The sequence below is a fragment of the Zeugodacus cucurbitae genome, chromosome 6 (genome assembly GCF_028554725.1).
Source record: "Zeugodacus cucurbitae isolate PBARC_wt_2022May chromosome 6, idZeuCucr1.2, whole genome shotgun sequence".
In the NCBI taxonomy this organism is placed as follows: Eukaryota; Metazoa; Arthropoda; class Insecta; order Diptera; family Tephritidae; genus Zeugodacus; species Zeugodacus cucurbitae.
In genome coordinates, this window is record NC_071671.1 from 30,104,516 (window position 1) to 30,131,716 (window position 27,201).

Below are 27,201 nucleotides of genomic sequence, written 5' to 3' on the forward strand. Positions count from 1 at the left end.
AACCATACAATAACTTACAGTACATTGACGGAAAATCTTCGAACTGACGATGACTTTGCTGCCATCATAAAAAAATGGAAAAATCGTGTCTCGAAGAAATAGGTGTGGGAATGGTCTCCGCTTTTCCTGTTGAACCAATCCACCTTTTAGATCTTGGAGTTGTAAGAAAAGTGCTAAAATGTCTAATTAATGGTCCGAATGTAGGATATCAGTTGACAAAGCAGCAGAAAAATATGCTGTCGAAAACTTTGATTTCGTACATACCTTACATACCCAATGAATTTGCTCGAAAACCACGAAGCTTAGATGAAATTGCAAGATGGAAAGCAATAGAGTTCCGACAGTTTGTACTTTACACGGGAATGGTTGCTTTGAAAGACATTGTATCTGACAGTATTTATTATCATTTTTCTTTGTTGCACTGTACATATGCATTGCTTTCGTCACAAAAAACCTATGAAAACAATTTAGAAGAAATAAAGCAAATGCTTAATTACTTCGTGCACCTTTTCCCAACCTTTTATGGAGAAGAAAAAGTAAGTTACAATGTACATTCAGTGCTGCATTTGGTGGACTCCGTTAAATCGTGCGGTTTTCTGAATTCATTCTCAGCATATGCATTCGAAAATTTTTTGCAAACCCTAAAGCGGTTCGTTAAAAGACCCCGAGAAACATTATAATAAATAAATAACATATACCAATACGAAAACGTGTTTACAAAAGACAGCTATGTGGGTCCAAAAGTCAATAGATGTGGGAAGGTTATTCGATTTTATGGAAATGATTTTAATATCAGCGATAAATTACCGGATAATTTTTGCTACGTTAAACCGGGAGTGGCAATACAAATTATAAGATTATCGAAGAAAGATGATGATCTTTATATGCATGGAAAAGTTTTGAAAAACTGCTGCAATCTATTTACGGAACCATTGAAATCGATGATAGATTTGGGCGTTTTCATAACTGACATTGACACCGAAGAAGCGGAGCAAATCTATGATGTCCAACTTATTTTATACAAATTAATGTGTCTGCCTTACAATAATCAATTTGTATTTCTACCGATTATTCACAGCAAGGACCTATAAGATGAGTTACCACGGGCTGAAGTCTTTTAGCGTGAAATCGGTTGCGGAAAGTTACAAAAACGAAAGTAAGTTCTTTTAATACGAAAAGTAGATATTTCACAACGTTATATGTTTAATTTATGTTTTCAGATTCTTGTCCATGCAAAATCGCCAGTCTGGAAAAAAAATTGATGAAATGCAACAACATATAGAGAAATTGACGAAACAAGTTGACACCACAAATGAGCTGTTGCGAAAATTAACCACCGTGCAGTCAGCAAATAATGCCCTCATAAATGCAATGAGTTGCAGGCGCAAATCTACTAATAAATTTCCATTAAAAACTGATGAAGCATTAAAAGAACTTGACAAAGAATTGGAAGGTAACAAGGAAAGATATGTGAGTTTTTTTTTTTAAATACTACACTTCTGTGTCACATTTTAATTCAAAAATCAACATTTTTTTTATTGCAGATGCCTATAATACAAGACCTGCTAGGTCACAATGCAATTGAAAAATCACTGCATAAAATTATAGCAGTTGAATTGTTGCTGGAATACAATTACTTTGGTGTGAAGGGTAAAAAATCGTTGAAGGAATTTACGCACTTTAATGCGTTACTATTTGGTAAGTTTTTCGTATTTTTAACATTGAAGGACATAGCTTCAAATTTATAAACATATTTTTTCAACTTTTTTTGTAGAATGTGTGAAAGTTGAAGGTTTCACCGAGTCGGAGTATATACACCAAATTCAAAAAAGTATCAAACTCGCCAAAGGCCGTTTCTTCAAGTCTCGTTGCTTGGATAAAAAACGAAAAGAGGCTCAGCCACAAAATTAAAAGCAGCATACCAATTCGAACAAAAAGGAACGAGAAAGGATCACGCGCACCTTTTTTCATTACGACGTCGTTCGACCAACATCTCCGCTTTCGCAGCATCCCGGTTCTTTCCGCTAGTTACCCGCCTGTATATATATTTAACGTTTTTTAAAACCTGCTGTTTTCAACCTTTGATCATTTTATATATACTATATATATGTGTATTTATCGTTTTTAAACTATTTCAATTTGTAATAATTCAGTTCAGTTAAACACATTTTGTTATAACAATTTTTAAGTGCATTTCGCAAAAAATAAAACCTTTATAACGTTTGTATCGAATTTAACTGTGGCATGGTGGAATTCTTTGTTAACTATGGCATCAAAGAATTCTTCGTTAACTATGGCATCGAAGAATTCTTTGTTAACTATGGCATCGAAGAATTCGTCGTTAACTGTGGCATCGAAGAATTCATCATTAACTGTGGCATCGAAGAATTCATCGTCCCTATGGTAAGCGAAAGGGGTGATCTGTTACTTTTCGTAGGACATCGCTAAGAAATCTCACATATTAACCGAAATATGCAGACTAAAGCCCGCACATAATTAGGTATATGGGAGCTAGGGAAGTTCTGATCCGATTTTAATAATTTTTGGAACAGAGACACACAATTAGGAGAAAAAAATTTCTTCTGAATTAAATTGAAATATCTGAAAGATTTGCCGATATTTTCGGTTAAAAATTACCCTTAGGCACTGAGTTCTTCATGTAGATATCCGGGGCCTTTAGAAGTTACAGTCCGATTTCGAAATTTTTTCCATAAGTGAAGCCACAGATGACATACAGTATTTGTGTAAAGTTTACTCCGCTATCTTCATCGGTTCCTTATGTATATATGTATTTTAAAGTGAACGAATTAGATGGGATTCAAAATTGAGTAATATGGGAAGTTGGCGTGGTTGTGAACCGATATTCCACCCGTATCATCAGGGTGTCAAGAAAGTTTTATATATCGAATTTCATTGAAATCGGTCGAGTAGTTCCTGAGATATGGTTTTTTACCCATAAGTGGGCGACGCCACGCCCATTTTCCATTTTGTAAAAATATCTGAGTGCAGCTTCCATCTGTAATTTCTTATGTAAAATTCAGTGTTTCTGACGTTTTTCGTTAGTGAGTTAACACACTTTGAGTAATTTTCAATATAACCTTTGTATGGGAGGTGGGCGTGCTTATTATCCGATTTCTTTCATTTTTGGACTGTATAAGAAAATGGCTGAAAGAAACAACTGCAGAATGTTTGGTTTATATAGCTTTATTGGTTTGCAACATATATACAAAAAACGTGCCCCTCCCTAATGCGATCCTTTGCAAACAGAGTATAATAGTTTTATTCACATAACGGTTGTTTGTAACACCTAAAACTAAAAGAGTTAGATATAGAGTCATATCTACCAATGTGATCAGGGTGACGAGTAGATTTAAAATCCGGATGTCTGTCCGTCCGCCCGTCAGTCCGTCTGTAAAAGCTGTAACTTGAGTAAAAATGAGATATCATTATGAAACTTAGTACACGTGTTTCTTGGCAAAGTTTTTTGTACATATCTCGTAAATTACTAGATCTATATCAACAAAACTCTCTGGAGTCGTTTCTTTTAGATATTGCCATATACAGTCCAAAAATGGCGGAAATCGGATAATAACACGCCTATCTCCCATACAAAAGTTTTTTCTTTTTTTCCATTTTTTGTTTATTTATTGAATCTGCTCTTTGAAGCCTATCAATAGTTATAAAATCTTAATTCTAATTAAAACTAGACAAGCTCAACGAAGTGATTGAGTTGTTTTGGTGAAACGTTACAAGAATGTACTAAAGCGTTAGCCAATGGGTTTGGGTGATCTCGGAGTTTAGATATATATTTCAATCTGCTGTCCTCTACTTCTTTCTTTACCATAGGGATACCAAGATCTTTATGGATATTATCATTGCGCATGTACCATGGTGAGCACGTGATTGTTCTAAGCATTTTCGATTGAAATCTCTGAATTATATCGATATTGGTTGCACAGGTCGTCGCACTGTAAAGCAATATTTGGTAACTCGACTCGTTATCGCTATTGGAGATGATTGGCAGCTTAAAGCTGTTCTTTGGGCAATTAGTTTGAAATACCTTTTCTAGGTGCCTTATCCTCGTCGCTTCGTGCCCAGTTTCCACCCAAGCCTCTTATAGGCAAGTTGGAGTCGACTGGAGGCTTCATTGACTTTTGGGATTTCCAAAGAGGATTTCGTTTGTTTGAGTTTGAACACAGTTTCTTTATATAATTGTGAGTGTGGTATACTTCCTCACGTTTAAGCGCTGTTTTTAGTTTTCGTACAGCATATTTAAGTTGAAGCTGAGTAGAAGGTGAGCGATTTAACTGCCATTCACGTCTAGCTCGCCTTTTTTCATTTACAAGCTTTTCTATTTCATTATTAGTGATTTTTCTTCGGCTAATTGGTTTATTATTTCTGTTTGGTGTTGCTATGACAGCTGCATTTAATATTACATCATTAAATTCGCTTATGCTTTCATCAATATCTCTTCCTGTATCTATTTTTAAATCAATATTAATGTGGCTACTCACCTAGCGTTCCAAAAAAGTCTTTAAATTCGCTATCTGTAATTTTAAAACAGCGTTGTCCACTGCCTATGCGCACAATAGCGCACGGACAAGCCAGACACCTCACACCAACATGTCGCAACAAGTGTCTGTGAAAGCACGATTGTGCTACTGTATTCAACTTCGTAGGCAAGCAAAGCAGAAATTTGCGATCAGTTGACGCTAGAAAACAGATCGTACTAAAAATGTTCCAACAAATTTGGGAAATATGTTAATTTTTTATTGAGAACAATGAAAAGCATGCAGAATGCTTAATTTGTTATAAAAAAATAAAGCGTTGTAGCAAACATGATATAAAAAGACATTATGAACGTTGTCACAAAAATCTTGTAAATATCGAGGGAGATACCCGAAAAAGTCTTCTTGATAATTATAAAACAAAAATTTATTTACAATTAAATTCTCAGCTATACTATCAAACAATCACATTTCTGATCTCATTAGAATTAAGCAATATAATAAAAAATTTAATATAGATAATTTAGCTGACCGTAATTTTTAAAAAGTACGTTTACTTATTTGTACGTAAATAAATAAATTGTGTCATACATTGCGTAAGATTTATAATCATGGTTTCTGTATAAGAATTGAACAACACAAGAGGAACTGCGTTTCAATGTGACTTGTCGTCACGACTTTATTTTTAGCACTGAATTAAATCCGCAAGGAGCGGCAACAATATGCCTGCTTGTCCAGTAGGCTTATATACAAAAAATGCAATAATAATAACTGCGCATCAATAGGTAATGCACTTTATGTAGGTGCGAATAGATGCGCTTATCTTAACATGTAAATATGTATGTAGACTAATTATGTTTTCGGGAGTAGAGCATACTCATGCTTGCGGTGTGCATATGTATAATAGGCTGCAGTCAGCGTCGCTAACATATGTACGTACATACGTATGCATATATGTCAATAGCTGAATGCAAATAACAAAGGGGAGAAGAAATAACGCTACAATCAGGCGATATTTGTCCCATAGGCATAGCGTTTGCAAACTGAGATGGGGGATTATACCCTATACGATATCCAAATCTCGAACCTTTTGTACTGCACGTTGACAGTGGCGTTTGACGTACATGCCTTCATTCGTCAACTGATCTCCGTTGTATTCAATCGTAATGACGCGGACAAGTCCATCGTTGCCAGGATGGGTGTCCGTGATACGACCCATGCGCCAACAAGCGGGTGGCAAATTCTCGTTTCGAAAAAGTACGACATCTCCTACTTGGAGGTTTGGTACAGGTCTCATCCACTTGCTACGAGCCTGAAGTGAATTGAGATATTCATTTTGCCAACGTTTCCAAAAATTCTCAAACATTCCTTGTAAGCGCTGCCAATAATGGAGGCGGTTGTGGGGTATATCTGGTAGCGGAGGCTCAGGACGACAATTGATTGGTCGGCCAATTATAAAATCACCTGGCGTTAAGGCTAGTCCTCCTTCGGGGTCATCATGTCAGGCTACAATTGGTCTTGAATTAAGACAAGTTTCAATCCTTGTCAGAAGGGTAAATAGCTCATGATATCGCAATGTCTGTCGGCCCATAATTCGAAGTAAATGCTTCTTTGCCGATCGGACCGCTGCTTCCCAGATACCACCATGATGTGGTGCAGCGGGTGTAATGAACTTCCATTGAGTACCAACATGAGCAACGTGTTGTTGCGCGTATGATGATACCCACTACTTCACATCTTCACGCATTTGTTTATCAGCGCCTACAAACTGGGTGCCGTTGTCGCTGAAGAGCTTGGTGCAAATATCGCGGCGACTGATAAATCAATCGTAAACGTCTATAAGGATCTTGAGCTCAAATCCTCAGCAAGTTCTATATGGACTACTCGCGAGGCCATACAGACGAATATAGCTGCATATGTTTTAGTTATTGTAGTAGATCTTCTACTACCGATGCGTACGTGGAATGGTCCACAATAATCTAGCCCGTTGCTTGAAAAAACTGGAGCCGGAAGTACCCGTTCGCGGGGTAACGAAGCCATTTGTTGATTCTGGAGAATACGCTGATGTCTCCGACACACGGTACATTTCCAAATGTACGCCTTTACTTGCGAGCGCGCGTGAATAATCCAAAAACGTCGTCGCAGGTACTGTAACATTTGCTGGATGCTACCATGAAGACATCGTCTATGGGAATCAGCAATCAATAAGTTAGCATATGGTCCCTTGGGAATAATCATCGGATGTTGTTGTTCGTTGGATAATTCTGCATTTCGGGGACGCCCGTCGACTCGCAAAATGCCTTCAGGGTCCACATATGGGTTCAGGGCTAACAGGTGATTTCGACTGTATAGCCTGGAATTTGATTTAAGAACATTAATTTCTCGTCTATATGCCTTACCTTAAGCTTGTTTAACAGTTACAAGCAGAGCCCATTCGTACTCTTCTGCTGTCACAATATTCGACCTCTGACCCTTGTAGCACGGAAGAAAACGTCTTAGTAGCACTGTTGTATTGAGGACACGACTAAGTATGCTGAACCTCTCAACGAGGGGAATTCTCTGACCATACGCAGAAGTCGTAAGCAATTCATGATGATCCTGCCGAATGGTTACAAGAGTACGAAAAGGTTGGCATTCCAGAGTCTGTGCCTGGAGTTGCTCCTCCGTTAGTTCGGGCACAACTGGATCGTCTTGGATGCATATATAACGGCAAGGTGGACCTGTCCACCATAGCGGATGATGCAGAAGGCCTGTAGGCGTAATTCCTCGACTCGCATAATCGGAAGGATTGTACTCGGAGCGAATGTGTCGCCAACATTCTACCTTGGTGTGGGCCTGGATGTATGCAATTCGATTACCAACGAACTGTTTCAAAACTGACGGTTGTTTACGAATCCAATGCAAAACTATAGTTGAATCACTCCAGAGTGTGTAAGGGACGTTGTCTAAACGGAGCGCCTTTTGCACATGACGTAGAGTGACTACCAGTAGGTGGGCAGCACAAAGTTCCAAGCGTGGTATAGTAATCTCTTTCACAGGTGCCACCTTGGTTTTTGCAGTAACAAGTGCCATGTTAGAATTACTTCCTTGTGTGACACTATTCACATAGATAACCGCAGGATACGCCTTTGAGCTAGCGTCACAAAATCCATGAAGTGTACAAAATGCATGAGGGGACATGCTTAACCAACGCGGTACACGGACGCGCGCTAGTTCACGAAGACCATTTCGAAATTCGAGCCACTGGTCTTGTAATTCTGCAGGTAGTGGAGTGTCCCAGTTAAGATCCTTCCTCCACAGTGTTTGAATGAACATTTTGGCCAGAACTACCACTGGCGCTAGTATTCCAATTGGGTCATACAGCCTTGCAACGTCACTTAAAATACTACGCTTTGTTGGTAGTGTATGTGAGTCTGCAATGCTCACCTTAAAAAATAGCTCGTCGCTCAACGGATTCCAGTGTAAGCCTAACACGGTGGCGTTGGAATCGTATAATACAATATGGCTTCCTGATTTCTCTGGATCGGTGATTGCATCAAGTGCCTTGGCGCAGTTCGAATTCCATTTGCCAAGAATGAACTGACCTTGTCGAAGGATTGCGTCGACATCATGAGCACAACTAACAGATTCCACCAAAGAGTCGAAACTTTCCAAATAGTCGTCGACGTAAAATCCATCCAGGATACTCTTTCTTGCTGTAGAAGCACGGTTTTCGTCCTCCACAATGTTGTAGTTATCTACAGCACATTGACGTAAGGAGCGAATCGCATTGTATGGACTGTTTGTCATTCCATACGTTACTGTAGCCAACTCAAAGCTACGTAGTGGTGCGACTGGAGATTCCCGCCACAAGATGCGTTGCCATTTACGATGCAAGGGATTGATCTCAACCTGTCGAAACATTTCCTTGACATCGGCTGTTATAGCGTCGAAACCGATGAAGAATATCAATCAAATTGTCCTGAAGCTGTGGTCCCGAAAACTGAGTGTCGTTCAATGACACTCCACTTGTGGTTTTGCAGGACGCGTTGAATACCACACGAAATTTACCTGTCACCGCATGATGGGGTATGTAATTGCATTGAGTCCGGTCGACGCAATCGTCCTTCACTGGACTCATGTGACCGAGTGCTATGTACTCTTGCATAAACATGATGTATTTGTTCCTAAGTTCAGGGTCGCCAGCTAATTTTCGCTCAAGGTGGAAAAACTGACGGCGCGCTGCTTGATACGAATCTCCTAACACTGGAGCATTCTGAAGAAATGGGATTTGTACACTATAGCGTCCACTCGCAGTGCGACGTACAGTGCCGATGAAATTCCGTTCACAAGGATCTACCGAGAGTTCATCGACAGGACCAGTGTCCTCAACCTGCCAGAACCTCTGCAGTAGTTTGTCCAGTTGCTGATCGCCAATACATTTACTAAGGGTTGGAGTGTGCGTCAAATGATTTGGAGTGTTGACCATCGCGGGGCCAAACACAACCCAACCGAGGCGGGTGCAGAGCGGGCCAAATATCTGCGCCAATAAGAAGATCAATTTTGGCAGGAGTGCCAAATGTTGGATCGGCAAGCTGGAGTCCAGAAAAGTGATCCCAGGCGGAGGAGTCGACCTTGCATGCTGGTGTCATAGTCGTAATCGTTGGTATGATGTAGACTTCAAATTGCATCGAGAATGCCTCGTCGTTGGGGGATCTCAATCGCACAGTTGTACAGCCCTTTGTGTAAGCGGCTGCATTGGCGCCTATACCTTCTACTCGGATCTGCCCCGGAGTTCTACGAAGGTTCAGAATTTTAAACATGGATTCACTGAGGAAGCTCACCTGAGATCCGATGTCACATAATGCACGGCATTCATAAGGCCTTCCATGGCAATCCGAAAGAAGCACCTTAGCCGTCGTAAGCAAAGTGGTCCGGTCATCTTGCGCAACTAATGACTGGACCTCATCGATATGTCATTGCTGGCGGGAATACACTTGCGGTCCAGTAGAAGTGTGGTTTGCCGCAGCACCTGAGCTTAATGTTGATGTAGAGCCTGGCGTTGTTACCGAAGCTGCTGATGGTCGGGAAAAGTACAGGAACTACTATCGCATCCCAGTGGTGCACTGGAATGTCCATAACAGTAAGTGTACGAAATGAATTGCGCACACAATCCACAATCGATCGCAGCGTATTCGATGATTCTGCTGAGTTGTTCGCTAGATCAAGAAAGCTCTGCACATGTGTTTCTGACAGTAGGCGCGGATTATCATAACGGCGCTTTAGTTCGGACCACACCTCGTGGTAGCCACCGGTATATAATCCTCCAATCATCGGAACATTTTCTTGATCGACACACTGGCGTAGCTTACCCAATTTATATGCAGGATCCAGATCAGTTCGATTGTGAACTATCGGTTCGAATAGGTCCTTAAATGCCAACCAGCTCGTTGGCCTTCCGTCAAATCGTGGAATTGTTACCGGATCCAGCCGCATGTCTGCCACGTGATTAGCTGTCGGTGATGCAACCTGGACGGCAGTCTGGGGGTTTAAGCGGCGCTTCAACGGGACGCACAATCTGGTATACAACGATTCAGTTGTAGCAAATAACTCGTCGTGAGAAGCAATTTCGTCTTCCTTCGCCTTGCTGACCAGATCAAAGTTGTGATGAATAAAACGATCGAAATGTTGATTTACTCGGCTGAGTAAGACTTTACACTACACTTTATCCGGATCAAAATCTGCATTCTGGATTTCCTTTCCAAGGCGCATAATTGAATGGTGTGCCGATGCACATAAATTCAAAGAGGCCATCATACACTAACACTCAAAACAGGTGGTCGCCGTCCTCACAGGAGGCACCAAAAAATGTATAAGAATTGAACAAAACAAGAGGAACTGCGTTTCAATGTGACTTGTCGTCACGCCTTTATTTTTAGCACTGAATTAAATCCGCAAGGAGCGGTAACAATATGCCTGCTTGTCCAGTAGGCTTATATAAGTTAACACCAATTAAGCTACCCCACACTAAACATAATTATTTTTTAATTAGTTATAAGTGGCAACATACCCCTTTTTATTTTTGCCAATAAGCTATATTGCACCTGCAACAAGTGCTGACAAATCTAGTGTAATCCTGTGGAACAAAATGTTAACCGTTTCCAACAGTGTCAGCGTTGCTTTAGAGTTTAAGCCTAATTTTAAGAAAAATTAGAATTAAGTAGTTCAGTTGTAATTTACACCTCAATAAAGGAGCTACATATGCTCCAATAAAAAAAAATGTTTTTTATAATTAAAAAACCTAATTGGCGCCCGAGCTAAATTTTATAAAAGTCAAGCGATTCGGCATATTTTCGAAGAGAGGTCCATGGAAAAAAGGAAAAAAGTGCAACAAAAAATTTAATACTTAAAAAAAAAAATTAAATAATAATTATAAAACATAAGTAAAAATTTGAGACCAACTCAAATTATATTGGCACAAAATGACACAACATAGCAACGTCATGTCAGCACATCAGCAACGTGCTTACGTGCTGAAAGAAACGTAACGTAAAAGCAAGACGATTATAGTTATGCTGACCTGACCAGTTGCTGACGTGTACTTCAAAAATTCCTTTTTAATTCTGGCGGCGAACGTGTGCAGAGCTTTAGGCACAACCTTAAATTTAAAATTAAACGTGGTGATACCAAAAATTATCCACGTGGAAAAGTTTCACACTTTCAAAAAACAGAAAGGAACGTGAAAATAAAATAATTTGAATAACAAAAAATAAATAAAAAATATAAAATATAAAATTGGAAAACCCGAATCGCTTGCTTCAAACCGTGTGAGGAAGGAGGCCCCTCAGTAACCCTGGAGAAAGGACGACGACCAACCAAGGAGCGTCAGCCGCCTCACCAAACTGTTATCGTAAGACTTAGAATAAAAAAAATTACAATTGAAATAAATATTAAGATTTATTATCATATGTGTATATTTATTTATATTAGTATTTAAAATATTTAAATATCGATATATAAAATCAGGGTTGTACACCCTATAATAAGAATTCACCACCTCCGGGGGGACCCTCCAGTATATAACATTAATATAACTCTGCGATTCACCACAAACGGGACCCTCCAAAGATTATTAAAATTTATTAAAAACGAAAATTATATTTAAAAAGAGACTTGTACAGTCTATAGCATTACATAAAAACGATATATATATATATATATATATATATATATATATTATAATATTCATATAACTCTGCGATTCACCAAAAACGGGACCCTCCAGAGATTATTAATTTACCATCACATTTCAAAAAGTTATAGCTGAAAGCTAAAAAAACAAAAAAATCAAATTGCGTATTGGAAATAGTTTTATAAAATTATTGGAAGTCGTGGTGATTTTCATTCGATTAAATTTGCGTAAAGTAGCGGATCGAAATATGGTGTTGAAATCGAAACTTTTGTTAAATGCAATGTATGCAATTGTTAATACCGTTTTTCACACATTTCATTAGTTTGAAATTATTAACAAAAAAATATATTGAAAATTTATTGAAATTAAATAATAATAAAGAATTTTGGCATATATTTGAAAGTAAAATTCCATCAAAATGACTAACCCACACAATATAATTAGACCATCATTACTAAGTAATAATCCTACACCAACCCAACCAATAACTTCTAATCCTACAACCCAAGTGTCTCCCGAACTAAATAACTTAATAAAAAACATCGTAACTCAAATACTACAGACAGACGGACAAAACATAATTCAATCATTCTTAAACAATAGTTCAAATCACAACATTACAGATCAGACAATAGACGAACGATACAGAAATGACATGAGCGAAATGGACAAAATCCCCGACGTGGTTCGTTCATTAAGAGAGTTTTCAGGAAACGCTTCAGAGTTTAGTTCCTGGAAAAAAAGCGTAGAACGTATCTAAAAGGTATATGAACCTTCAAAAGGTACACCACGATATTTCGGTATATTAAATGTTATTAGGAACAAAATAATAGGAAAAGCAGACGTAGCTTTAGAATCATATAACACCCCTCTAGATTGTACAGCAATATCACGTTGTTTAACAACCCACTACGCTGACAAACGAGACATAGGTACATTAGAATATCAAATGACGTGTCTTGTACAAGGTAGGTTAACTATTAATGAATTCTACCAAAAGGTATATTCGCATCTATCGTTAATTCTCAACAAGATAGGATGCATGGAGGGAGAAGAATCAATACATTTACTAACCGAAAACTACCGTGCAAAAGCACTAGATACATTCATTAGGGGACTTTCAGGAGATCTCTCTAGACTCCTCGGAATTAAAGAACCGAAAAGTCTTCCCGAAGCTCTACATCTTTGTTTAAAACTCGAAAATCAGAGTTTTAGAGCACAATATGCATATAACCAAAAATACAATTTTTCACCAAATTATCGACAGCAACAAAATTCACAACAACAATTCGTTCAATTAAAACAGTTCCAACCAAAATATATGCAACCTCCAAACCAACAATTTCATCAAACTAAATTTCACCCTGAATTAGCTTACATCCCACAACCAAATCAAAATTTTAATCCTTATGATCAACAACGGTATCCTCAATATCCTGTGAACCAACAACATAATAGCCAGTAATACATACTACAGAAAATTTTATGATCGTAGCAAATAAACGTAAAATTAAACTTCACCAATATAAAGCTCAAGACGTTAATGCTATTCTAATCCGTGATGAACATATGAATGCTTCAGAAAAATACCAAATTAAACAACTTTTACATAAACGTAAAAACTTATTTTCAGAACCCAACGAAAAATTAACCTATACGACAAAAGTAATAGCAGAAATTAGAACAAACTCAGATACTCCTATTTATTCAAAATCTTACCCATATCCTATTAGCCTAAAACAAGAAGTAGAAGAACAAATAAATAAATTACTAGCGGACGGTATTATAAGAAAATCCAGATCACCATACAACTCACCAATATGAGTTGTACCAAAAAAAGACGACGCATCTGGTGAAAAGAAATTCAGACTGGTTATCGACTACAGAAAATTAAATACCCCTTAAAGACTCCGACGTGGAGAAGACAGCATTTTCAGTGAACAAAGGAAAATATGAGTTCACTAGACTCCCTTTTGGACTAAAAAATGCTCCATCCATATTTCAACGGACATTAGACGACATACTCAGACAACACATAGGAAAAATATGTTATGTCTATATAGACGATATAATCATATTTAGCAAAGACATAGATTCACATACAGAACATATCGAATTAATTTTTGATACTCTTTTTAAAGCCAATATGAAAGTGCAAGCAGACAAATGCGAATTCTATAAAGGTCAAGTGGAATTTTTAGGGTTCATAGTTTCTTCTGCTGGCATTTCCACAAACCCATCTAAAGTAAAAGCCATTGAAAATGTTCCATATCCCAAAACACTTAAAGATCTTAGATCATTTGTAGGTCTTTCCGGATATTATAGACGCTTCATAAAAGACTACGCAAAATTAGCGAAACCACTTACGAATTTACTTCGAGGTGAAGAAGGTAGAATTTCTAAAAATATTTCAAAGAAAATTAATATTCATTTAACGGAAGAAGCCAAAGAAGCATTCGGCAAAATTAAATCTGCTCTCATCTCAAAAGACGTAATACTGCAATATCCGAATTATAATACAGAATTTAATCTCACAACAGACGCTTCAGAATATGCACTAGGCGCAGTATTAGAACAAAACGGTAAACCCATAACTTTCATTTCTAGGACCTTAAATAAAACAGAAGAAAATAATGCAGTTAATGAAAAAGAAATGCTTGCTATAATCTGTGCACTCAATTCTCTCAGAAATTATCTGTATGGCCAAGCAAAAATTATAATATATACCGATCATCAACCATTAACATATGCACTTAGTAACAAAAATAGCAATTCGAAACTAAAACGATGGAAATCCATTTTAGAAGAGTATAATTATGAAATAAAATATAAGCCTGGAAAATCCAACATAGTAGCGGATGTACTCTCTAGACCATTTCAAATAAATTCATTATCAGTTGCTACTAATTCAGATGAAAGTTCATCTCATAATTTAATTCCCTCAGTAGAAGCCCCAATAAATGTTTTCAAAAACCAAATTTTTTTATTCATAGGGCAAGAAAATAGCTATCAATTTAAATTACCTTTCCCAACATACCACAGACATATAATAATCAAACCAAGTTACTCAGCAGAAGATTTATTATCAATTTTAAAAAGGCGACTTAACCCTTCAGTAATAAATGGAATATTTACCTCAGAAGAAATAATAGGCAGAATTCAAGAAATTTATCCAATACATTTTTGTAATTACAAAGTTAGACACACCCAAACGAAGGTTAAGAATTTAGAATCGAATGAAAAACAGGAAAACCAAATACTTATAGAACATAAAAGAGCACACCGAAATGCAAAACAAATGCAATTGAAAACAAAAAACAAATTTTAGAAAAATTTTATTTTCCAAAAATGTTACAAAAAATTAAATTAATAGTTAAACAGTGCAGCATTTGCGCAGAAAACAAATACGATAGACATCCTTATAATCCAGAAATTCAAGCAACTCCAATTCCAAAATATCCAGGGCAAATAGTACATATCGATATATATATAGCCGATAAACATTTAATATTAACAGCAGTTGACAAATTTTCCAAATACGCACAAGCAAAATTAATAAATTCAAGATCTTCAGAAGACATACGGGAACCACTTAGACAAATAATTTTCAATTTCGGAGTACCTGAGAATATCATAATAGATAACGAAAAATCTTTAAACGCCCATTCAATAATTTTTATGTTAAATGATCAACTTAGGATTAAAATACATAGAATACCTCCACACACCAGCACAGCTAATGGACAAGTTGAACGTTTCCACTCCACTTTATCAGAAATAATAAGATGTTTAAAATCAGAAAATACTGAAAGATCCTTTTCAGAGCTTCTCGACAGAGCAGTTTACGAATACAACTACTCCATACATTCAACTACGGCACAAAAACCTATCGAATCATTTTTTGGACGCAGAATGTATACCAACCCTGAACAATATGAAAAAGCAAGACAGAATAACATTTAAAGACTTAGACAGAAACAGGAACAAGACTTAATTTTTCACAATAAAAACAGAAAACCATTTAAAGCATATAACATTGGAGAAACCATTTACATTGAAATTGCAATACATTACAATAATACATTATAAACAATAATAATGAAAAAAAAAATAATGTTCAATTAATTAACCTATTCAATATCTTTATCCTATTCCATAACCTCTTTATTATTATTTCATTACAAAAATAAAAAAAAAAAAAACAAAAAAAACATTTATAACCAACACTAAATTTTATGGGTGCCGCATGGGAATAAATGGAATGAAATCCATTACATTATTGCATAGAGATTGCAATAATGTAACTAATAAAATTAAAATGTAAAAAAAAAAATAAAAATAAAAACAAAGAAATTATAAAGATGAATAAAAAAAAATAATTAAAATAATTATTATAAATAAATTATCAAAAAAAAAAAAAAAAATTGAAAAGAAAATAGGAAAGTCGGATATAAGTTAGTTTTAAGTATATAATTTAAATTTGAAATTATTTGAAATTATAAAAATGAAAAAATGAAATGAAGTAAATTCATATATATTATAAGGAATACAATAATGTAAAAAAAGTATATAGCAAACAAAAATTAATTTATATAATGCATAACAAACAATGTCACTACCAACAATATTGCAACTAAAATTAAAATATCTTAAATGATAAGAAATACTGTTATTAAAACCTATATTAAAATTATTCAAACTATTCATTTACTATTTTCTAAAAACAAAAAAATGTACTTCTTGAAAAAGATATTGTAAAATTTTCAAATTATAATTTGGTAGTAGTAATGATTAAGAAAAGAAAATGAAATTAATACTAATGTAACCGACAACAAATCGAATGAATTTGGCAATTAAAAATAAAAAAATTGTAAAGACGTCGAACGAGGACGTTCGATTTTAAGGGTGGAGGAGTTAACACCAATTAAGCTACCCCACAGTAAACATAATTATTTTTTAATTAGTTATAAGTGGCAACATAACCCTTTTTATTTTTGCCAATAAGCTATATTGCACCTGCAACAAGTGCTGACAAATCTAGTGTAATCCTGTGGAACAAAATGTTAACCGTTTCCAACAGTGTCAGCGTTGCTTTAGAGTTTAAGCCTAATTTTAAGAAAAATTAGAATTAAGTAGTTCAGTTGTAATTTACACCTCAATAAAGGAGCTACATATGCTCCAATAAAAAAAAAATGTTTTTAATAATTAAAAAACCTAATCTATACAAAAAATGCAATAATAATAACTGCGCATCAATAACTGTGCACTTTATGTAGGTGCGAATAGATGCGCTTATACTTAACATGTAAATATGTATGTAGACTAATTATGTTTTCGGGAGTAGAACATACTCATGCTAGCGGTGTGCATATGTACAATAGGCTGCAGTCAGCGTCGCTAACATATGTACGTACATACGTATGCATATATGTCAATAGCTGAATGCAAATAACAAAGGGGAGAAGAAATAACGCTACAATCAGGCGATATTTGTCCCATAGGCATAGCGTTTGCAAACTGAGATGGGGGATTATACCCTATACGATATCCAAATCTCGAACCTTTTGTACTGCACGTTGACAGTGGCGTTTGAAGTACATGCCTTCATTCGTCAACTGATCTCCGTTGTATTCAATCGTAATGACGCGGACAAGTCCATCGTTGCCAGGATGGGTGTCCGTGATACGACCCATGCGCCAACAAGCGGGTGGCAAATTCTCGTTTCGAATAAGTACGACATCTCCTACTTGGAGGTTTGGTACAGGTCTCATCCACTTGCTACGAGCCTGAAGTGAATTGAGATATTCATTTTGCCAACGTTTCCAAAAATACTCGAACATTCCTTGTAAGCGCTGCCAATAATGGAGGCGGTTGTGGGGTATATCTGGTAGCGGAGGCTCAGGACGACAATTGATTGGTCGGCCAATTATAAAATCACCTGGCGTTAAGGCTAGTCCTCCTTCGGGGTCATCATGTCAGGCTACAATTGGTCTTGAATTAAGACAAGTTTCAATCATTGTCAGAAGGGTAAATAGCTCATGATATCGCAATGTCTGTCGGCCCATAATTCGAAGTAAATGCTTCTTTGCCGATCGGACCGCTGCTTCCCAGATACCACCATGATGTGGTGCAGCGGGTGTAATGAACTTCCATTGAGTACCAACATGAGCAACGTGTTGTTGCGCGTATGATGATACCCACTCCTTCACATCTTCACGCATTTGTCTATCAGCACCTACAAACTGGGTGCCGTTGTCGCTGAAGAGCTTGGTGCAAATATAGCGGCGACTGATAAATCAATCGTAAACGAAGGATCTTGTACTCAAATCCTCAGCAAGTTCTATATGGACTGCTCGCGAGGCCATACAGACAAATATATAGCTGCATATGTCTTAGTTATTGTAGTAGATCTTCTACTACCGATGCGTACGTGGAATGGTCCACAATAATCTAGCCCGTTGCTTGAAAAAACTGGAGCCGGAAGTACCCGTTCGCGGGGTAACGAAGCCATTTGTTGATTCTGGAGAATACGCTGATGTCTCCGACACACGGTACATTTCCAAATGTACGCCTTTACTTGCGAGCGCGCGTGAATAATCCAAAAACGTCGTCGCAGGTACTGTAACATTTGCTGGATGCTACCATGAAGACATCGTCTATGGGAATCAGCAATCAATAAGTTAGCATATGGTCCCTTGGGAATAATCATCGGATGTTGTTGTTCGTTGGATAATTCTGCATTTCGGGGACGCCCGTCGACTCGCAAAATGCCTTCAGGGTCCACATATGGGTTCAGGGCTAACAGGTGATTTCGACTATCTAGCCTGGAATTTGATTTAAGAACATTAATTTCTCGTCTATATGCCTTACCTTGAGCTTGTTTAACAGTTACAAGCAGAGCCCATTCGTACTCTTCTGCTGTCACAATATTCGACCTCTGACCCTTGTAGCACGGAAGAAAACGTCTTAGTAGCACTGTTGTATTGAGGACACGACTAAGTATGCTGAACCTCTCAACGAGGGGAATTCTCTGACCATACGCAGAAGTCGTAAGCAATTCATGATGACCCTGCCGAATGGTTACAAGAGTACGAAAAGGTTGGCATTCCAGAGTCTGTGCCTGGAGTTGCTCCTCCGTTAGTTCGGGCACAACTGGATCGTCTTGGATGCATATATAACGGCAAGGTGGACCTGTCCACCATAGCGGATGATGCAGAAGGCCTGTAGGCGTAATTCCTCGACTCGCACAATCGGAAGGATTGTACTCGGAGCGAATGTGTCGCCAACATTCTACCTTGGTGTGGGCCTGGATGTATGCAATTCGATACCAACGAACTGTTTCAAAACTGACGGTTGTTTACGAATCCAATGCAAAACTGAAGTTGAACCACTCCAGAGTGTCTAAGGGACGTTGTCTAAACGGAGCGCCTTTTGCACATGACGTAGAGTGACTACCTGTAGGTGGGCAACACAAAGCTCCAAGCGTGGTATAGTAATGTCTTTCACAGGTGCCACCTTGGTTTTTGCAGTAACAAGTGCCATGTTAGAATTACTTCCTTGTGTGACACTATTCACATAGATAACCGCAGGATACGCCTTTGAGCTAGCGTCACAAAATCCATGAAGTGTACAAAATGCATGAGGGGACATGCTTAACCAACGCGGTACACGGACGCGCGCTAGTTTACGAAGACCATTTCGAAATTCGAGCCACTGGTCTTGTAATTCTGCAGGTAGTGGAGTGTCCCAGTTAAGATCCTTCCTCCACAGTGTTTGAATGAACATTTTGGCCAGAACTACCACTGGCGCTAGTATTCCAATTGGGTCATACAGCCTTGCAACGTCACTTAAAATACTTCGCTTTGTTGGTAGTGTATGTGAGTCTGCAATGCTCACCTTAAAAAATAGCTCGTCGCTCAACGTATTCCAGTGTAAGCCTAACACGGTGGCGTTGGAATCGTATAATACAATCTCATTAGAATTAAGCAATATAATAAAAAAATAAATATAGATAATTTAGCTGACGGTAATTTTTAAAAAGTACGTTTACTTATTTGTACGTAAATAAATAAATTGTGTCATACATTGCGTAAGATTTATAATCATGGTTTCTGTATAAGAATTGAACAAAACAAGAGGAACTGCGTTTCAATGTGACTTGTCGTCACGACTTTATTTTTAGCACTGAATTAAATCCGCAAGGAGCGGCAACAATATGCCTGCTTTTCCAGTAGGCTTATATACAAAAAATGCAATAATAATAACTGCGCATCAATAGGTAATGCACTTTATGTAGGTGCGAATAGATGCGCTTATACTTAACATGTAAATATGTATGTAGACTAATTATGTTTTCGGGAGTAGAGCATACTCATGCTTGCGGTGTGCATATGTACAATAGGCTGCAGTCAGCGTCGCTAACATATGTACGTACATACGCATGCATATATGTCAATAGCTGAATGCAAATAACAAAGGGGAGAAGAAATAACTCTACAATCAGGCGATATTTGTCCCATAGGCATAGCGTTTGCAAACTGAGATGGGGGTTTATACCCTATACGATATCCAAATCTCGAACAGTTTCAATACCACCATTTGGTGGATTTTGTGGTAGTTGCATTTGTACAGTGTTGCCTTTGACAACATTGGAATAGCTCCCTTGTACATCAATTTTTTAAGTATACCGGGTTTAGGAATGTGGTCTGTGATATCTGTGATTTCATTATGGGGAGTATGTAACATTTGGTTACGTCGTGCTTGAATTCCCTGTGACAACTTCGATTTCAAATCTTTATACACAGGACAACCCCTGTAGTTGGCAGTGTGACTTCCTCTACAATTGCTGCATTTTTTGTTTAAATCCTCTTTCCTAAGGATACATTATGAAGTGGGATGTAAATCACCACATACCAATATGATTTGGTATGCCCATACTCTTGGCAGTTGGTGCATTGTACCGGACCGTTTCTTTTATGAGGTTTTTCTACGGTTACTCTACTGTGCAGCAAATATTTTAAAATATATATTGGATGCACTTTGTTTTTTTTAAGCTGGTTAGAATTCGGCATCAATTCAATTCTAAACATGGGTTGCGGTACTTTATTTCTATTAAAGATGTTTACGACAGTTTTAACTTCAAAGCCACATTCCTCAAGAGCTTCTTTGATTTTACTAGTGTCTACGTAAGACTCTATACCTTTAATTACTACAGGCACTTTGAGCTCTTCAGCTGATAAGAATAATAACTTTTGTTTTTATCTGACAAAAACTTTACAACATCCATAAAACCTTTCTCAGTGTACGTCTATATTTTCGTTTCATCTATATTGCCTTTTTTTAAAGGCACTATATGAAAGTTTTTTGTACCTACAATTTCGCTTAATTTAGCAACAAGAATATTTGAGCTACGCTCGCGCAAATATATTGGGGGCGGTTTGGCATAAGCGACTGTGGTGGTACCCTTCGCATTATCATCAGAACCATTGCTTCGTAAGGCAAATCTGTTGCCATTTAAAACTTTAGGTTTATTATTGATTGGCGTGCCGCCTTCGCTGTTTGCTCGCTTGCCGGTACCTGCTTACTTGTTGATGCGTTCATCTTTGTTGTTGGCCGTTGTTGACTGCCGTTCTCTGCTGCTTTTGTTGCTTCTAAGCTCTGCTTTGGATGCTGTTCAATTGGTTGTTTGTTGGTAGGAGCTGGTTTAGCAGGCTCGACAAAGCTAAAGTAGGCATTTAGAGAATGCCTACGGCCTTGTTGGTGAGACTGCGCAGCGCTCATGTTATTGTTTATTTTTCTCACTTATAGTTTGTTATTTATTATTTGTTTACTGTTTGCACACTTTTATTTTTGTGTTTTTTTTTTTTGTTTTGCTTGACACTTTAGTTATTGGTTAACGCTTGGCTTAATGCACTTTTTAAATTGTTTTGTATATTATGTGTTTTCTTTTTGCTTTAGATAATTATCACGGAGCGCATCAAAAACACGTCCGTATAGGTTGAAAGCTCTCTCATTCATCATATACAAAAGTTATGTTGAAAACTATATTATAACAAGTAAGGAAGGGCTAAGTTCGGGTGTAACTGAACATTTTATACTCTCGCAATTTATTTATTTAACTTAATTAATATTATATAATACACAATTTGACCCACATATTCGTCAGATATATTATATAAACCATTGAAAGTTGGAAACCCTAATGTTAGGTTAGAAGCACCGAGGTCCTCATGTTCGATATATGGATCTTGAAAACATTTGGTCCGATTTTGGCGATTTTTAGAATGGGGCTGCCACACTATAAACGTAGTATTTGTGCAAAGTTCTGCACCGATATCTTCACTAATGCTTACTTTATATATTGTAAAGTAAACAATTCAGATCGTCTTCAAAGTTCTGGTATATAGGAAGTAGGCGTGGTTGTGAAGCGATTTGGCCAATTTTCACAACATATTATTGGGAGGTAAGGAAACTATTACAAACCAAGTTTCGTTGAAATCGGTCGAGTAGTTCCTGAGATATGGTTTTTGACCCATAAGTGGGCGACGCCCCGCCCATTTTCCATTTTGTAAAAAAATCTGAGTGCAGCTTCCATCTGCCATTTCTTATGTGAAATTTAGTGTTTCTGACGTTTTTCTTTAGTGACTTAACCCACTTTTAGTAATTTTCAACCTAACCTTTGTATGGGAGGTGGGCGTGGTTATTATCTGATTTCTTTCATTATTGGACTGTATTAAGAAGTTACTAAAAAAACGACTGCAGAAAGTTTGGTTTATATAGCTTCATTGGTTTGCGAGATATATACAAATAACCGATTTGGGGGCGGGGCCACGCCCACTTCCCCAAAAAAATTACATCCAAATATGCCCCTTCCTAGTGCGATCCTTCATTCCAAATTTTACTGTTATAACTTTATTTATGGCTTAGTTATGACACTTTATGTGTGTTTGATTTTCGCCATTTTGTGGGCGTGGCAGTGGACCGATATTGCTCATTTTCGAAAGCAAGCCTCTCATGGATTTCAACTCCACTCGTCATCCTGATCATTTATATATTTATAACCCCATATCTAACTCTTTTATTTCTTGGTGACACTAACAACCGTTATGTGAACAAAACTATAATACTCTGTGCAACAGGTTGCGAGAGTAAGAAATGCTTTAATTTAGTAAGGAAGAACACCCTTAATTTCATAATAAAGATGGTACAGAAAGGCTGCACTCAAATTGGTATACAAAATTTTAAATGGGTGCGGCTCCATCCACTTATGAGTGAAAAATCATATCTCAGAAACTTCTCTCTAAACAATAACAAATAAAAATACAAAAATAAATAAACACTCAATTAACTTTCGCGCTAAAATTCTGTCACATTATCTGAAAGAATAGTCGGTAAAGCAGTTGGTAAGGCAGTTTACAGTACTTAACATAATTATTTCTTGACAAGTACTTAATGGACACCCGTACCCCTCCTGGTGGTGGAACACCATGTAACCAAATGAGTACGTTGCTTGAACACAATATGAGAATTGCCAATGAACTAAAAAATGAAAATGCGGCACTTAAGCTCCAAAATGAAAATTTAAGAAAAGCTCTTAATAAATATAACGATGAAGCTTCTTCCTCTCCATCAAAAGTAACTTTTGTAGCTGAAACAGACGAAGAAGAGCTTGAAAATTAAACAAAAGGAGGAATAATAAGAAACGCAAAGCAGATTCTTCACCGGATGTAAGTATGATATCTCCGAGTCCAGAAGAATCAGCTACAAAAACGTCAATTATAATATCGGGAAATTTTAACCAGTCCTTGATGAATTTCTTGTCAAGCACAGAAGTCAAAAATTCGTACACACTTAAGCTTACTGGCCCAAGCTCTTGCAAAAGGCAGTTCAGACTATAGAATCCTCACAAGGAAATTAAACGAAAATCTCCTGGTACTCGTACGAGGACTAGCAATTGCGTGATATACGCGTTATGGTAAAAGACCATCATCACTCATGTGAGATTGAAAGTATCGTCACAGATCTTCAAAAACAGGGCTTTAAAGTTACGAAGGCCATAAACAAACTTCAGTATAAAACAAAAAATCCTTTAAATATGTTTATTATATGCTTTGAACCTACAGAAAACATTAAGAAAATTTATGGAATTAAACATATTCTAAATTCTGTCGTCAAACTTGAGCCCATCAAGACATCGAAACTTGTGCCGCAGTGCAAATCTTGTCAGGCGTTCGCTCACACTAGAAACTATTGCTGCAAACCACCAAGGTGTGTGAAGTGTGCCGGAAACCATACGACTCTAAGTCAACTACAAAAAATTAAAAACGCGCTGTGAAACATAAAGAGCCTCAACAACCAAAAAAATGAGCACAAGAGTATCTGCTGCCCCACAGAAGGAAGTTACGAATACAAACCAGGAATCTGGTGAACTATCATTTGCCAACATAGTAAAAGATGGCAACAAATCGCAACAACAAATGTTTGAAAATCAAATAAATTCCGAAAGTTGTTGATGATGTTACCGACAATCTTTCGTTAATTCTCAAAAAGCTTAATAAGATAGGAGTGCAAAACAAACTTATTCACAAACGTCTTAAACAACTTTTTTTTCAACAAATTTTGCAGTCGCTCCAAAATTAAAATACGAAGCAAAAATGAAACCTTTAAAAATTATGACCTGGAATGCTAATGGCTTACTCAAACATAGGGACGAATTAGAGACATTGCTTCATCTTAAAAAAATTGATATACATATGTCTTATATCTCAAACTCATTTCACAAATCAGACTTTAGTTAAGTTTAGAAACTACAAGACGTATTCCTCTAATCACCCAAATAATAACGCTAGAGGGGGAGTCCAATAATTGTTCGAGATAACAATCACCACTTCGATGAAATGAATATAAGCGTTCCTGAATTCAAAACTACGACTATACCGGTTGACCCTGGGATTAGAAAAATACATAAAATTCATTATGGGTGGTGACTTTAACGCAAAGCACTCACAATGGGGTTCAAGAATTACGACATCGAAAGACAGAGAGCTCCTTACACTGGATGTGACTTTGTGTCTACTGGTAAACCGACCTACCGATACAAGAAAATTACCTGAGTTGATCGGTTTATTTATCAATCGTCAAATATCGAAGGACTTCATTACCGTATACAATGGTTTAGACTTAAATTCTAACCACTCAGCAGTGTATTTCATTCTAAATGACCATCTAAAAGAAATCGAGCTACCACCATATCTCTCTAATAAACATACGGATTGGGAGTATTTTAAAGATATGCTTGACAAACATATTAATCTTACAGAAAATATAACAACACCTGATATCCTGGAATATGAAGTCTATGAATTTACGAAAGTTACAGATATTTTTGATCTAATAAGTAAAAAGAGAAAAATGCGTAAAAATTGGCATAACACGCTATTTCCTCAATATAAAAAAAAGATGAACAATTCAACCAAGCTTCTCAGTATCAAAATAAAACAAATTAAAAATCAAAACATTTCTAGCTATATTAAGAAATTAACGACAAACAAATATACAGACTATTCTCTTTGGGGAGCTAAAGCGGATCCTGGGCTGAAAGCGACGAAGAAAAGGTGGAAGTTTTTTCAGAAAAACTAACTAAAACGTTTAGTCAATTTTCGTTCCCTGATACCTTTCCGCAGCTAGAAGCAACGCAATATGTAAGCGAAATTCAACCAACTACAAAAAAAGAAGTGTTAAAAATCATTAAAATTAGATTAAAACCTATGTATTATTTTTACCAATTCATCAATTCGGTTTTAGGACTCAACAGAGAGCTCCTTACACTGGATGTGACTTTGTGTCTACTGGTAAACCGACCTACCGATACAAGAAAATTACCTGAGTTGATCGGTTTATTTATCAATCGTCAAATATCGAAGGACTTCATTACCGTATACAATGGCTTAGACTTAAATTGTAACCACTCAGCAGTGTATTTCATTCTAAATGACCATCTAAAAGAAATCGAGCTACCACCATATCTCTCTAATAAACATACGGATTGGGAGTATTTTAAAGATATGCTTGACAAACATATTAATCTTACAGAAAATATAACAACACCTGATATCCTGGAATATGAAGTCTATGAATTTACGAAAGTTACAGATATTTTTGATCTAATAAGTAAAAAGAGAAAAATGCGTAAAAATTGGCATAACACGCTATTTCCTCAATATAAAAAAAGATGAACAATTCAACCAAGCTTCTCAGTATCAAAATAAAACAAATTAAAAATCAAAACATTTCTAGCTATATTAAGAAATTAACGACAAACAAATATACAGACTATTCTCTTTGGGGAGCTAAAGCGGATCCTGGGCTGAAAGCGACGAAGAAAAGGTGGAAGTTTTTTTAGAAAAACTAACTAAAACGTTTAGTCAATTTTCGTTCCCTGATACCTTTCCGCAGCTAGAAGCAACGCAATATGTAAGCGAAATTAAACCAACTACAAAAAAAAGAAGTGTTAAAAATCATTAAAATTAGATTAAAACCTATGTATTATTTTTACCAATTCATCAATTCGGTTTTAGGACTCAACATTCCACAATCGATCAATTACATCGCATAACAAACATAATAGAAGATGCGATGGAAAATAAACTAATTTGCACAGCTGTGTTTCTAGACGTATCTCAGGCATTCGATAGAGTATGGCACCATGGTTTACTTTTTAAATTAAGACGTTTCTTACCACAGCATCTAATTGACTTACTTGAATCTTACTTGAGCTGTTGCTACTTCAGAATCAAGCAGGGGCTATGCCTACGTTGGGGGATTTGCCTACGCCGACAAACTGTACAATTGTCACATTTGCTGATGATACCTGCATCATAACGACAGGCAAAAAACGAAGTGGAATCGGCCAACAATATGCTCAATTAACAAAATAGTAGAATGGACACAGAGATGGTACTTTAAACGAGACAAAATCAATACACGTAAACTTCACGAACAAAAGTGTTAGATATATTCCCTTACATATTGTTAATGTGGTAATCCCATATTCCACCTTTGCGAAATGTCTAGGCATAACGCTAGATGGAAAGAGCACATACAAAAAAAAGTTGCAGAGCTAAATCTAAGATATAACAAAATAAGCTGGTTAATCGGTAACAAATCGCAGCTAACAACATCAAACAAAATCCTCGTATATAATCAAACGTTGAAACCTATTTGGACATACGGAGCCAAGCAATGCCATTTTGAGATCGTAATTCTTTGAACTTGTTGTTCCAAAGTTATTCTGTCGAATGCACGCTCACTTTGCAATTAACGATTCAGTACATCTTTGATTTGGAGCTGCCATATGAATTTCAGTCAATAGTTTGCCAATCATAATCAAACACAAATCTTCAATCAAAACCAATGCTTCATTGTAGATGTATTCGTTCATTTAAAATCCTGAATTATCTGTTGCCACTTGAAACTCTCCGACTTTTCCGAATTGTTTTTGTTTTGATGTATAGATTGGAAAAT

At 36.8% G+C, this 27,201-nt stretch overlaps 2 protein-coding genes across 5 annotated transcripts in view; both read right to left on the minus strand.

The window, feature by feature from the left end:
* The window catches only part of LOC105219775 (oxysterol-binding protein-related protein 2), a 364,851-nt gene that overhangs the window by 318,841 nt on the left and 18,809 nt on the right, over positions 1–27,201 (minus strand). The gene's annotated exons all lie outside the window — the stretch shown is intronic.
* LOC128922436 (uncharacterized) lies at positions 6,909–9,378 on the minus strand. Its single transcript, XM_054232842.1, has 4 exons — positions 9,332–9,378; positions 9,000–9,284; positions 8,559–8,932; positions 6,909–8,425 (listed from the first exon to the last, which is right to left on the minus strand). Exons 1-4 carry the CDS (start codon positions 9,376–9,378, stop codon positions 6,909–6,911), a joined length of 2,223 nt encoding a protein of 740 aa, XP_054088817.1.